General features: G+C 38.0%; 1 protein-coding gene, 1 long non-coding RNA gene and 1 pseudogene across 2 annotated transcripts; 2 read left to right on the top strand and 1 right to left on the bottom strand.

Moving 5' to 3' along the window:
* Positions 1 to 3,690: 3,690 nt before the first annotated feature.
* On the top strand, positions 3,691 to 4,173 carry LOC139787338 (uncharacterized). Its single transcript, XM_071726441.1, has one exon. The coding sequence runs from the start codon at positions 3,691 to 3,693 to the stop codon at positions 4,171 to 4,173; it is 483 nt and encodes a 160-aa protein (XP_071582542.1).
* Positions 4,174 to 8,203: 4,030 nt separating this feature from the next.
* Positions 8,204 to 9,980, top strand: LOC139787340 (uncharacterized; annotated as a pseudogene).
* A 2,000-nt stretch (positions 9,981 to 11,980) lies between these two features.
* LOC139787339 (uncharacterized) lies at positions 11,981 to 12,635 on the bottom strand. The gene is made up of 3 exons (XR_011722606.1): positions 12,616 to 12,635; positions 12,450 to 12,539; positions 11,981 to 12,370 (listed from the first exon to the last, which is right to left on the bottom strand). It is a non-coding gene; the product is annotated as an uncharacterized lncRNA (long non-coding RNA).
* Between the last annotated feature and the right edge of the window lie 2,017 nt (positions 12,636 to 14,652).

Below are 14,652 nucleotides of genomic sequence, written 5' to 3' on the forward strand. Positions count from 1 at the left end.
TAGTAAAATAAAATGAAAAATAAATACGTTTAATAATAAACGTATAATAATAAATAATCAAAAAGAAAAATAATAATAATAATAATAATGACAATAATGATAAGGACAATAACATTAACAAAATATCTTCAAAATGTTCATCACCAACCTGGTTTTTGTTTTGATTTTGTTGCTCGATGCAAGAAATTTTCATAGCCAGCTTTGCGAATCAGGTCCCGGAATTTTAAGTATTCAATATTCAGAAGACCAGAGGCATTCACTCGTGGTGCACTACTGCTACTGCTCTGGATTAGACTATATGATGCTTCGTAGTACAAATGTATATGTTCTCGTGGAAAAATTTCAACAATTTCTCTTGCTAGCTCTTTGAATCGCTTCGAATAAATGCTGCAACAAAATTATCATAACGTTATCATCAATTTCAAAATCATTTGAAAATAACGACAGTTGTGAAATTATATTGCTACTGATATTCAATATCAAATTTACAATTTTGTTATTTGATACTAATTACTTCATTCATATTTAACAATTTATTAATTGAATTTGAACTGAATTTCAAGCAATTTGAATTTGCACTCCCCCAATTAGTATCACTGCATCTTGATAATTGGCTTCTCTATATGAATATGCACTTCTCTCCCACTCACCCAGTATTTTATACACTTATGCAGACAGCACTATATAAAATGTTTTTTCTTAAACATAATTGAATACAAGAATAAGATGACATATCAACATAACAAAAAGGGGCAGTCCTCTGTATGATCCTGGTATCAGCCATGCTCAACGTCGGAAATTGTCATGGCCAATATTAAATGGAAGTAGAGATCGGTTTTGCGTCAAGAACCTTTTAAAATATACAGAAAATGCACGAAATTAGCATCTCCGTCAACTGCAACTCAGATCAGGATTTATTGCAATAGGTAACAATTATTGTAATTATGTGGCCTGTGACGGCGTTTAATTCGAAGTTGGCTTTGACTTTATTTCTTTTGCGTGTCGTAATCGTTCCATCGGCGATGACTATAATTTTCAGTGTTGATAATGTGAACTTTAACAGTTATAATTATTTTTATTTATATTACTTGTAAGTTTGAATGTAATGCCCTGAGAAAGACCAAGTAGGTCGAAACGTTGACTCGATAATTATAATTCAAAATGTATACATAGCTTTTTATTAATACCCTAATATTGCTCGGAATATCAGCCGTAACATTACTTAGCTTTTAATTTTAATATTTTATTTACTTATAAATAAGATACTGAAAATAATACGACATCGTAAAAATTATAAAATATCGCGAAACAATTTTTTATATACAATATAATAATTATAGGTAATTATGTTGTAATTATAATTATCATATTATCTATAATTATATTATTCCAGTAAACACATACTTAGTCGGTGGAATAATAGTTGCAGATGCATAATACAATTATAATTACGTAATCACCTATGATTGTTATATTGTATGTAATAAATATTAATTGTGTGTATCAAATTGTATTAAAAATGTTCTTTTAATCAAATACACGCGCGAGCAATACAGCGTGACTGACCATTTTTACGCGTTCGCGGTTCTGTATTTGAACCTTTTATCGACCGTGGCTGTAAGTAGGTCGGTAACCGACCTAGAGGTAGCGCGCTCATCTGCACCGCTCTGCACCGTAGCTCACCGGGTAACGGAACTCATTTATGCTCCTCACTGTACAATAATTATTATATATGTATGTATGAAATATTGCGAAATTTAATATGTTAAATAGAACTGAATATTCTTACGTAAAAGGATATGATAAATTTTGTGTACTGGCCATTTCGTGATCTATGATTATTTTACACAAGCATTTTCTTAAATTTGAGATGTCTTGCTTTTCACCATATTGCAACAATATAATGTTTCCCATTAAATTATTTTCGGCGCATAGTAATTTAAACATTGGTTTATTGCGCTGAACTAAAAGTAAGAAACTGTACGTGAATAATTAGCAATAGCAATGATTCCAAAAGAATGATCAATTCAGGTAGTAAAAAATATATTAAAGGTTAGGAAAACTTTACTTTGCGTGTACGCTTTTTCATATACTTTGTGTGACATGTTTAGAAAAGTATCTGGCGGTACATCAAGATTATTTTCATGCTCATGCAAGTCAAGTTCGTTGTCTGATGGCATTCTGATGGTGTTATTGCATGATGAGATGTTGAGTAGCACTAGATTGAAAACTATAAAAATAGCTATAGATAGAATAACATTTAAAACAAATATGCAAAAGTACAAAAATATGAAAGAAAATAAAAAAGTAAATAAGACAAAAACTAAAAGCACAAGAAAAATGTAAACAAAAAATGTTTTAAACTATACAATCAATTTGTTTAAGAATGGAAACAAAAATCAAACAATGCGTCAATCAAACGAAAAGTGATAAAAATGCAGGTAAAATAGAATTAAACTTTTTTTCACAATATACTTTTATCACCATAAAAATTTTGAATTTGGCCTTTAGTGAAATTGGTTAAAGCACTTACCGTCAAAAATGTCTTTCAACACGCACTCTACCACAATTCGAGAAAACACTGCACTGACACACACTCTTCAACAATTCCACAATCAAAAACTGCAAAATTGAAGTTGAAATCGCGGGACGCGGAAAACACCGGGCAATTTGCAGCGGAAAGCGCCGTGCTAATGTGACTTCGAAAACACGTGTCTCGACCACGAAAACAGTTGGCAATAGAGACGCGATTTCATTGTACCAAAAGAACACTGACGTTCGATGGTATAGACGCGCCATCCGGTGGTCGCCGCAGCAACGTGTTTATGCATGCTTCGCAGCCCAGCGTTTTGTCGGGCGCCAGTCTTTCCGTGTAGTCCGCGCGTTATTGGATCAAGGTTCGGTCACAACTTTGATCACCGAACGTTTAGCTCAGCGATTGCGTTTACCGCGTACGCGCGTCTCTGTCTCTATCACTGGGATCGGCGAGACGGCTGCTACAGCACGCAGCGCAGCTAAAGTTCACGTGTCAGCGCGTGACGGCACGGGCCCGTCGCCCTCCGTCTCCGCTCTTGTTCTCAAGTCGCTCACGACTTACATTCCGCAACGCGTTCCGCATATAACGAAACTGTCGTACATTCGCGAACTTACGCTAGCTGATAGCGATCCGACTGGCGCGGCGCCGATTGACGTAATTATCGGTGCTGATTTGTATGGCGCAATCTTACTGCCGGAGGTCCGTAATCGCGCCCCTCATGAGCCCGTCGCTCAAAACTCTATATTCGGATGATTCCTGTCCGGACCAACGCCTATGCCGTCGCAGTCACGGCCGGCTCGCATTCAAACGCACTGCACGGTGCTGTCTGAAATCTCCGACCAGTTAAAGCGTTTCTGGGAGGTTGAAGAACTTCCTCAGCAAACTCATCTCTCACCAGAAGAAATTCGATGCGAAGAACACTTTCGTGTCGACGCATTCTCGTGCCCCCAACGGGCAGTATATAGTGAGGCTGCCGTTCAAATCGGGGACCCCTATCGACATTGGCGACTCCAAGCAGTCTGCAATCGCGTTGTATTCGCGTCTCGAGTCGCGGTTAAAAGGAAATCCAGACCTGGCGAGGGAATACAACGACTTCTTAGCGGAGTACGAACGTCTTGGCCACATGACCAAGACACCCCTCGAAGACCCTCCTGATGGTCAAATCGTGTATATATCGCAATCATGCCGTTGTCCGCGAGCATAGCGCGACAACTCGTTTGCGCGTTGTCTTCAACGCCTCTCAACCGACCTCGAATGGTCTCTCCTTGAACGATCATCTAATGATCGGCCGGAAATTGCAATCCGAGTTGTCATTTATTATCTTGCGATGGCGTCAGTTTCGGTTCGTCTTCACCGCCGACATCGCCAAGATGTATCGCCAGATTCTAGTTCACAAGTGCGACGTGGATTATCAAAGGATCTTATGGCGACCCGCACCAAACCATCCCTTGACAGCATATCGCATGCTTACCGTCACTTACGGTAACGCAAACGCGCCGAACGTGGCTCTTCGCGTGATGGAGCAAGTCGCCAAAGACGAAGGCGCTGATTTCCCTTTAGCTGTTCCAGTGTTACAGTTTCACTTCTACGTCGATGACGCTGTGTTCGGCGCCGATGACATACCGCTCGCGCTTTAGACGCGCGATCAACTAATTTCTCTCTTGAAACGAGCAGGATTTCACCTTCGAAAATGGGCAAGTAACAATCCCGTATTGCTCGAAGGCATCGATCCGCAGGATCATGGTCTTGCTTCCGCGAAAACGCTCGAATCCGACGAGCGCCTCAAGGTACTAGGGATCAAATGGCATCCTCATACGGACGTCTTTCAATTCGACGTCACGCTTGCAGAGTCGGTTCCCGACACGAAGCGCTCAATTCTCTCGACAATAGCTCGAATTTTCGATCCTCTCGGCTGGATGGCTCCCGTGGTCATCACCGCAAAAATACTGATGCAGCAGCTCTGGCTGCTTCGCTGCAATTGGGACGATGTCATCCCTGACGATCTTCTCCGTGTGGAGAGATTATTATTCTCAGTTATCTCTACTGAGACAGATCACAATTCCGCGTTGGACCGGTTACGGTTCCGACACACTCACCGCGGAAATTCATGGGTTTGCCGATGCCTCCGCCTTCGCGTACGAAGCGGTTGTTTATTTAAAGGTTACGCACCTTGACGGAACAGTCGACATTACGATACTTCTGTCGAAGTCAAAGGTAGCTCCGCTCAAGCCCATGAGTATTCCTCGCTTAGAGTTATGCGCCGCAGTCCTGCTCGCGCGTGCAATCGCCGCAGTGCGATCCGCGCTTACGATTGCGATTCGGTTTTATCACTGTTGGACCGATTCTAAAGTCGCTAAAGCCTGGCTTTCGCAGCCCCCTTCCCGATAGAAAATGTTCGTCGCAAATCGGGTGCATGAGGTTCAAACCCTCTTGCCAAACGTCGAATGGCATCACGTGCCATCGCAACAAAACCCTGCCGATCTCGTTTCGCGAGGTGTCAAACCCGAACATTTAATTACTCAATCTCTGTGGTGGACAGGGCCAGACTGGCTCAAACTATCGTCCGATCAGTAGCCCTCCGAGCCTCAATCAAATTCGCCAGAATCGCTGCCGGAAGAGCGAGCTCACGTTTCAGTGAACACTGCAATCTTGCGAGCAATGGGATCTCGATAAAAGATTCTCGTCGTGGAACAAGCTAATGCGCGTCACCGCCTATATAATGCGATTCGCTACTCGCGCTCGCGATATGGGTCGCTCAAAATCCGTCAATGCGAATTCAAGACCCGCATCGATATTGCTTCTTCCGGAAGAAATTAATCTCGCGCGCGAATTCTGGCTTAAGAGTGTGCAATAGATAATATTCCCCGTGGAATACGCTCAATTAAACTCATCACAACGAATCTCGAAAGGCAGTAAACTGCTGCCGTTAAACCCGTTCCTTGATAAAAACGGGCTCATTCGTGTCGGTGGTCGACTCCAACATTCTGCGTTTCCGGACGACAAGAAGCACCCGGTTGTGCTAGCGGCACATCCGTTAGTGGCCGCGTTAATGCGCGACACTCATCTCCGTGCCCTCCACGCTGGGCCACAATTAACTTTGCATCTCCTCCGCGAGGAGTATTGGATCCTACGCGCGCGTCAAACGATCCGCGCGATTCTCCACAGATGTGTCAAATGCGCTCGCGAAAGCGCCAAACCCGCGCACGAGTCGATTGGCGATCTGCCCTCGTGTCGCGTTACCTCAACCTCTCGAGCATTTCTGCATTGCGGGGTAGATTATGCCGGACCAATTCAAATCAGATCTACTTCCGGTCGGGGACAAAAATCACGAAAGGCGTACATCGCGGTGTTCGTCTGCATGACTGTAAAAGCGACTCATCTAGAGTTGGTTGGTGATTGTACGACTCCCGCGTTTATAGCTGCATTCGATCGGTTTGTGCGCGTCGCGGCGTTCCCAGTGATATGTACTCGGACAACGCGACCACGTTTCACGGCGCTCAGCGCAAAATCTCCGTCGCATGGAGTGAGGCCACTCGCGATCTGAACTTTCAAAATAAAATAGCGACTCAAGGCGTCCGGTGGAATTTTATTCCTCCGTCCGCGCCGCATTTCGGCGGCCTATGGGAGGCGTGCGTCCGCAGCGTCAAATACCATATGAAACGCGTTATCGGGACTCACACGCTAACATTTGAGGAAATGAGCACGCTGTTATGTCAAATCGAAGCGTGTCTTAACTCGCGACCCATGGCTCAACTGTCCGATCATTGTGACAATTATAATTCAATGACACCGAGTCATTTCCTGATAGGTACGGCGCTAACAAGCGCACCCACACCTTTCTTACTCGATGAAAAGGTAACGCGTCTCACTCGGTGGCAGCTGATTCGACAAATGCGCGATAGTTTTTGGAAACTTTGGTCGAACGACTCTATGCATACAATGCAGCAACGCCCCAAATGGCGTCAAATTCAGAATCTCGCCCGAGTCGGACGCGTAGTACTATTGCGAAACCCTCTCGCTCCTCCGAGCAGATAGGAATTGGGAAGGATCGTAAAGTGTCACCCCGGCGACGACGGACTCACTCGCGTTGTCTCTGTCAAAACGGCGCGATCCACGTACAAACGTGCCGTGGTCAAGCTGTCATTTCTACCGGTTGATCTGAATACCCCGGAGTGACATTCCTCGATGCCTATAAAACGAAATGTTGTACGAAAATCTGTAAACCTCTGTACATATCTGTAAATATTCTTATGTATCATATCTTATGTCAAAAATGTTCATCTTTAGTTTAAGTTGTTTCAGCACTCGCAGTGCTCCGCATGGCGGGCGGCTCGAGATCTACATTCGTTACGGCGGGCGGCTCTTGGTTTGTTGCGAATCGTTATTTGCGGCGGGCGGTTATGTTCCGTAATTAATCTGTCGCGATCGCGGATCAATATAGTACACGCAGCGCTATCTCTTAGCCGCCCTCGGAGCGAGATGACTCCGCGCCGCACCCCTGTCACCCTCAGACCGTGGGGACTCTCTCGCGACACAATATCCTGACGAACACCGATTGGCTGACGCGAGTGACGTGTGCCCAAAAATTCTCGAACCGGGAACGCGAGAGTTCCGGTCTCATCAGTATCACACGATCAGACGTCGACGTTACACGCGGCTGCACATACGCCGTTGTGCACACGTTAAGTACCGCGCGTTCGTGCGCCCCATACAAGACGTCTCCGTTTCACGCGGCCTTACAACCCGTCGTGCATACGCTAATCGTGTTCGCGCTTCCGCGCGCCCGCTAGATCATCGACAAGATACGGTCGATGAGCACCCGAGTCTCAGTGCGCGTATCTTACCGCGACTTTGCACTCACTCAGACTTTCGCTTCTTTGTAAGCTTTGCATACGCAGTGCGCGCGACTGTTGCATCTCGTGCATCCGCGCATTCGCTAATTGTGCGCGTTATTAGTGCGCCGTTTATCAAGTGCTTCAAGTGCGCTCATAGATCGCCGTAGCCGGGCGCGACCGGCAGACATTCACAAATCACGTGATTCTCCCGCGCGAGCCTACCGGCTTCACGTGTACGTCTACCATAGGCTGCGTTCAGATTCCCCACCCGGGAGCACCCAGGCACCCAAAAAGCGTTCAGATTCCTTTTAGAGTGCTCCTGCCGGACGTTAGGTGGGACGTTTCACATTGTCACTCTATCTACCCGAGAGGGTGGAAAAACCACACGGGTCCTTGAGCCGGGTGGAACGGGTGGGATGACGCATCAAAGGACAGAAAGGACTTTTTCCTGTAGTAAAAGGTGCGTTCCAAAAATGCATCGACAATTGACAATATGAAAATTTATATTTGAGGTTAGTACGCTACAGATATTTAATATTTTCAATACAGTATTTCAATATTTTTTGATACTTATAAAATATACAGATGACATTTATGTGCAATGGACATCATCTAATTTATGTCGAAATAAGAATCCTCCATCCTTTGAATCGATTTGTCCTGTTATACGTACTAGTATTTAATTTTCTACTAGTTACACGGATCAAGACATACTTGGTAAGATATTTATGTATTATCGTTTATTGTTATCTTATCAATATTATGTAATTTATTCTGAATCTGAGATACTTATGTTACTATTTGTTGTAGCCGTTATCTGGTAGATGCACCAACTGTTAAACATGGATGAACGTCGGCGAGCTGTTGCACTTACTGCGATTACTCTCAGTAATGATTTTCTCCGTTGCCATGTATTTTTCGATACAGATAGTGAAACCAGTGATTCGGATTTAGATGAAGGAGATATGAGAAGAAGAATTCAATTACGTGGAGGTCAACGGAAGCCTCCAAGGATAAAAAATTACGTTGAAGTAACTGTGCCAAGATTTAACACACAGCAGTTTAGAAGGCATTTCCGCATGACCCCAGCAACGTATGAAAATTTAGAAGCAAGGCTTAGTCCTATTCTCTCTTTGTCTGAAGGAAAAGCTGTAATTCCAGTGAGAAAGCAATTATTGGGGTCGTTGTGGTTATTGGCAACACCTGATTCATATCGGTAAGTTTCTAATAAACATTTGCTCTTGTATAAGCAAAAAATGTGTAATAATTTAGTTAATATGAATCTTTCATTTAAGTTCTGTTGGTGAAAGGTTCGACCTTGCCAAAAGTTCGTTAAACAAAAGTTTTATGAGAGTCGTTGAATGTTTGAATGATATATCAGGCCAAATCATTTTATGGCCAAGAGGCCAAGACCTTGACAGAGTGAAAGCCGATTTCAACCAAAATTCATTACTGCGAGGCATTATTGGTGCCATTGATGGTACACATATTCTTATAAAAGCTCCTAAGGTATGTAATTATGTTATTGATGTCAATTGTAAAAATATGTGATATTGTAGTAAGTACTTGGAAATAGGAGGAGAGAAAAAAATAGTATCATATGCATTTCTTTCTTTCATTCCAGATTGACTCCCAATACTATAGAACCTATAAGAAAACGTATGCCATAATTTTGCAAGCAGTCTGTGATGCCTGTATGAAATTCACTGACTGTTTTGCAGGATTTGCAGGTTCAGTTGGAGATTTAAGAGTCTTCAGAAATTCAGATTTATGGAGAGAAATTCAAATAGATAAACAATCCTTCTTTCCCAATGATGAATTTATTATTGGTGATAAGGCATACCCTGTCTTAACATGGTGTATTTCCCCATATATTGACCGTGGTCAACTTACAGCTGTAAGATATTTCGTTACTTATTCTTATATTTTTTTCTTGTAGAATTGATTTAAATTTGTACATTTTGTGATATCTTCTTTTCAGGCCCAGAAAAAATTTAACACCGTTCTTTCATCAAAACGGTCAGTGATTGAACGTGCATTTGCACTACTAAAAGGTAGATTTCGTAGACTAAAGTTTCTTGATATGAACGTAGATGAAATGATTCCCATGTTATAATTGCTTGCACAGTATTGCATAATATATGCCTGGATGGCATTGATGAAAATGATGTAGAAGACTTTATACAGGAAGGTATGGAAATGGAGATTGAGGAGGCTTATGCTAGAAATATACCTAATGAAGAGGCAGGAGAAGTAAAACGTCAATATTTGTGTGCACTTGTCGCTGAAGCTTAATATTGACACACAATCTCATCATTTTTGCTTCCTCATAGAGGAAGCTTTGTTTTCGTCAAAAAAAATTTTTCTCTCAGCTTGTCTAATCAGATTTATTGTTGGCATTAGTATGATTCATAGAATTCGCATAAAGATTTTAACCAGAAATAGATGAGAAGGCATGGATAATTAAGAATATTATCTTAATTATCGAACTTAGTAACACATGATAAAATACTTACTACTTAAAATAATCAATTATACTAGATAACTTAACTGTTTTATGTACAACTAGGAGAAAGATAAATAAAGTAATATATCTTCCTAACCGTAATTAGAAAAAATGACTTTTCACAAAATAAAAGTGTGCAAGTAGAAACTTGCACATTGCTTCTTCATAATTTTTAAGTGTGCAAGTAGAAACTTGCACATTACTTCCTCAAAATTTTAAGTATCCAAATTATAAATTTGCACATTGCTTAATCAACATTTTATTTCGCTCATAAAGCTACTATGAGGAAGCTTGTTTTTTCTTTGATGTATTATTAGTGGATATTTATTAATTTGGCTTCCTCATAGAGGAAGCTTTATGAACGAAATAAAATGTTGATTAAGCAATGTGCAAATTTATAATTTGGATACTTAAAAATTTTGAGGAAGTAATGTGCAAGTTTCTACTTGCACACTTAAAAACTACGAGGAAGCAATGTGCAATTTTCTACTTGCACACTTTTTTTTATATTCTTATGATGAAGAATTAGAATAAAATAATTAGTATCACATTCATTCATCTGGTGTATTTAAGAAAATCGCATTTTCTTTGTTAAAACAATTTTTTTTGTAAAGCTAATTGTTATATTTTAACAAAGAAAATGTGATTTTCTGATATGTACCAGATGAATGAATGTAATACAAATTATTTTATTCTAATTCTTAGAAATAGAAAGAGATAGGAACTAAGTTAAACCGAGATTAAAGTTAATCTACATTGGTTGAAGTTAATTTAACCAGCCTAAAACTCGTCTAAAATGTACTATTTCGTAATGTAAAAGTTATAAATATATTGTAAGATAGATAGATATAATAATAAAAATAGTAAGATATATTGTAAAATTTAAGGATAAGGATAACATTGTAAAATTAAGGCTAATAGGAATAATTTATGGATAATGAAACATCTTTTAGTTATTTCTTATCTTTAGTTATTTATTGAATTAAAACTTTTTAGGATTACATTATTATGTAAGAACAAAGAAATAAGAAAGTAAAATAAATTGTCGATTTTTAATTATAATTTTTAAAACATTTTTCTATCTTCTTGTCAATAATGAAAAAACTAAGGAGCACCATGACTTCACAATATTACCTTACGTATCACAAAAAATGGCTTCTGACTAGAAGAATGGAAGCATTTCAATTTAAGAATTCTAGTATGAAATATTTATCTTAAGAACATTAAATGTCAAGTAAGAGATAAACATATTAAAGAATACCTTACGAAATAAATATAATGTTATAAGAAATTACATAGTTGTATGTAATGAGAAAGACAAAATAACTTTTTAACATTTGCGCTTATAGAACTAAAAATTCGCATTAAATATTTTTAAGCTAAAGTAAACATTGAACGGACTGTGTGTAATCTAACGTTACATATCATATAGCATAAGCTATCTTTGGCAAAAGAAATTAGTTTTAATCGCTATTCCAAAATATAAGGGCCCATCCAGACAAACTTGCATAGCTACATAACCATATGTATAAAAAAAATTATCCACAATCACATCTATTTTAAAGACATACGTAAAATGCAAGTAGATAATTTCCTTTATGCATATGGTTATACGTTATACATCCTATACAAGTTTATCTGGATAGGGCATTACATTAAATATATAAAATATGAATTAGTAAAGAAACAACATATTTTATGAACAGATATGTAAAGAAAACACAGCCAAATATTGCATGAAACTACAGTATAAGGAAATCTATGTTCCAATAAAACATTTTGAAAGATAAATACTTTTGTGAAATTCTACATTATAAAGAAATCTGTTAACCAGAAAAAAAGAAAAAAGAAAAGGAATAGACTGTTTCAACTTGTTAGAGCTTTTCCAATAATTTTTCCATTTGTTCTTTATAAACTTCTATAGCTTTATCTTGTCTTTCCATCTTCTCTTTATGCCGCTGCATTCTAGCTTGCTCCCGTTCCTTTGCTTCTGTTCTTTGTTGTACACTCCATTTGTCCAATTCTTTCGCTATTTTACTTTTTTCCGATTTGAATTTTCTTTTTCATCACTGTCAGAACTATATGGTGATACTGCTCTTTCCGGATGCGGACATACCCTCTTCTTTAATGTTGATGATATTGAAATAGGTTTTACAATTGGTTTTTCACCCAAAACAGCCTCCATCTCTTCGTAAAATTTATATGTTTTCAGTTCTGCTCCACTCTGGTTATTGTGGTCTTTTACTTTAGTATACGATTTTCTAACGTCTTTGAATTTGTTTTCGCATTGAATACTATTAAAGCTCCACAAGGGATTTTCTTCTTTCAAATCATCTGCAATCATTTGCCACACCTTACTATTTCTAATTTTAGTATTTTTGAAATCACTTTCGTGGTTCTTCCATTTGGAAATAAGTGATCTCACAGCATTGGCATCTGTCCACTTAACAGGTGCAGAATCCGATGAAGAAAGAGACTGTGTATCACACGTATCTACAATAAAACGTTTATACAGTGACAATAAAAGAAAAACACAATAAATAAATCAAGTTTCTGTTAATTCAATATGTACCTAAATTATTATTGGATCTAATCAGTTCTTCTGTACTAGTTTCATCAGCATCAGATGAAACTGAAGGAACAATACCAGTATTACAACTTTCTACAAGAGAATGATTGTATTAATAGAAAAGAAGATAATAAAAAGAAATCAACAGTCTATTAAAAAATGTACATACTTGAATTGTTACTGACTGTACTAAGATTAAAGAACTGCCTTGTTTCTAATGTGTCAGGAATCATCATAAGAACATCAGCTGTAATAAATCATGCTTATTAGTTTATAAACACACATGCACACAAAATTAGCTTTATAAAAAAAAATTGTTTTAGCAAAGAAAATGTGATATTCTGAAATACACCAGATGAATAAATGTGATACAAATTATTTTATTAATAACGTTATATATTGATATTACACAGTGACAACTCGAAATTTCTTTGTCTTTTTTCTATTTCTTTATGGGTCTCTTGTAATAGATAAAACTGGATATTAATATCTCTAGTAATATTTAAAAAATAATTGCAGAAAATAAAAAAATTAGTACGTGTGAATTCAAGTCATAAATACTTACTGACTCTATCGCGAATAAATAACGATCCATCCAGTATAACAGGTTCGTTGGTTCCTGATTTATATAGTTCATGCCTTTTGGCATCTAAAGCAAAATTCGAACTTGACATCTTTAAGTGTGCGTTCTGAAATATATTAACAATTAATAATAATTTAAACTAGATCGCTTAAGTAAATCACACAAATGTTGAAATAGCGTTTTCCGCTAACAATAAGATAAACGCAAATATTACTAATTCGGATTCTAACAAATAAAGAATAAAAAGAGAAATTTAAGATCAAGAAATATTTAATTAAATATAAACTTATCCTAAATAACAGATCCAATAAGTGAGAAAAACTATGATCTCTATTATCAGACGAAATAATATATTGTGAAAAAGTAGTTTATTGAAAATATTTTTAAATTTTAATCACAACTAATTTCTCTTAAATGAATATCATATTTGAGATTTTTGTTATAAAAATATTTATAATAACTGGATAATAAATAACTCCTTAATATGTATAGTAAAACATTATGTGCACTTTCCTATATAACTTTGTTTTTTATTAATAATTATTATTTTAATACTTTCTATGTACATTCATACAATAAGAAGTTCAGTTTGTCAATGATTGTTATATATTTATGAAAGAGATACAACGTATAATTCTCTTTTTTAAATTTAGGTTCTATTTTTTAAGTTTTTATAATTTAATTAAGTAAACAGTGTGTTAAGGATATCTCTAAAGAACGGTCTACAATGAGTCGTAAACACGCTTCGCGACTGGCGACGAGGTGTTTGCAACGGATAATGTCTTCCGTATAATGTAAAAGATATTTTTGCAAAGTATACATTTTCTTATTTCAAAGACATGGAATATATTTCAAAAAGCAAATTTTATTAATATAATTAGTTTAGCTAGAACTAAAATAAAAACTTTGTCTTACGATATACATACCGAACTGATCCTGCTCAAACACTTCTTCCTCGTTTGTAGCCATTTGTAATTTTACCTCTGAAAAAAATATTATTTTAATAAACTAATATGTTAATATTAGTACGATATTAATTAGTACGAATTAAAACAAAGTGTTCGATTTCGCTCGATAAAGCAATAGCTGAATAATAGAAACGGCCAAATTACGAGCAATTAATAGGTGGGACATTCCACGTCAACTGAGACAGAGCTATGCCCAAAATTTGTCACTACCAAAAAAATCGTTCCTGGGCTCAAAATGTTCGTACTCTCATGTACTTTCGAAGGTCACATGGCGCTTGCGGAAAATTCAAAATGGCGGTCAATAGGGAGCCCATTAACCCCATTAAATATCACATTTCATCCGGAAAATGACGATCCCCAAAATTTGTCACGACCAAAAAAATCGTTTTAGGGCTCAAAATGTTCGTACTCCCATGTACTTTCGAAGGTCACATGGCGTTTGCGGAAAATTCAAAATGGCGGATTAAATATGGCCGCCCGTAAAGAAATGTCACTTGATTCGGATGAAACTCGGTACTAGGGGGTTTTCGAGGTCGCTAATTCCGAATGTGAAGTCAAAATTTAGAAATTTAAAATGGCGGATTAAATATGGCCGCCCGTAATGCAGAAATGTCACTTGATTCGGATGAAACTCGGTACTAGGGGGTTTTCGAGG

This window comes from Temnothorax nylanderi, unplaced genomic scaffold (assembly GCF_030848795.1).
Source record: "Temnothorax nylanderi isolate EJ_2023f unplaced genomic scaffold, tnyl_v1.0 TNYL_tig1444_pilon, whole genome shotgun sequence".
Taxonomy (NCBI): Eukaryota; Metazoa; Arthropoda; class Insecta; order Hymenoptera; family Formicidae; genus Temnothorax; species Temnothorax nylanderi.

Bases quoted from the DNA above. Each gene is read 5' to 3' on its own strand.
- LOC139787338 (XM_071726441.1), top strand. From the start codon at position 3,691: ATGGTCAAATCGTGTATATATCGCAATCATGCCGTTGTCCGCGAGCAT.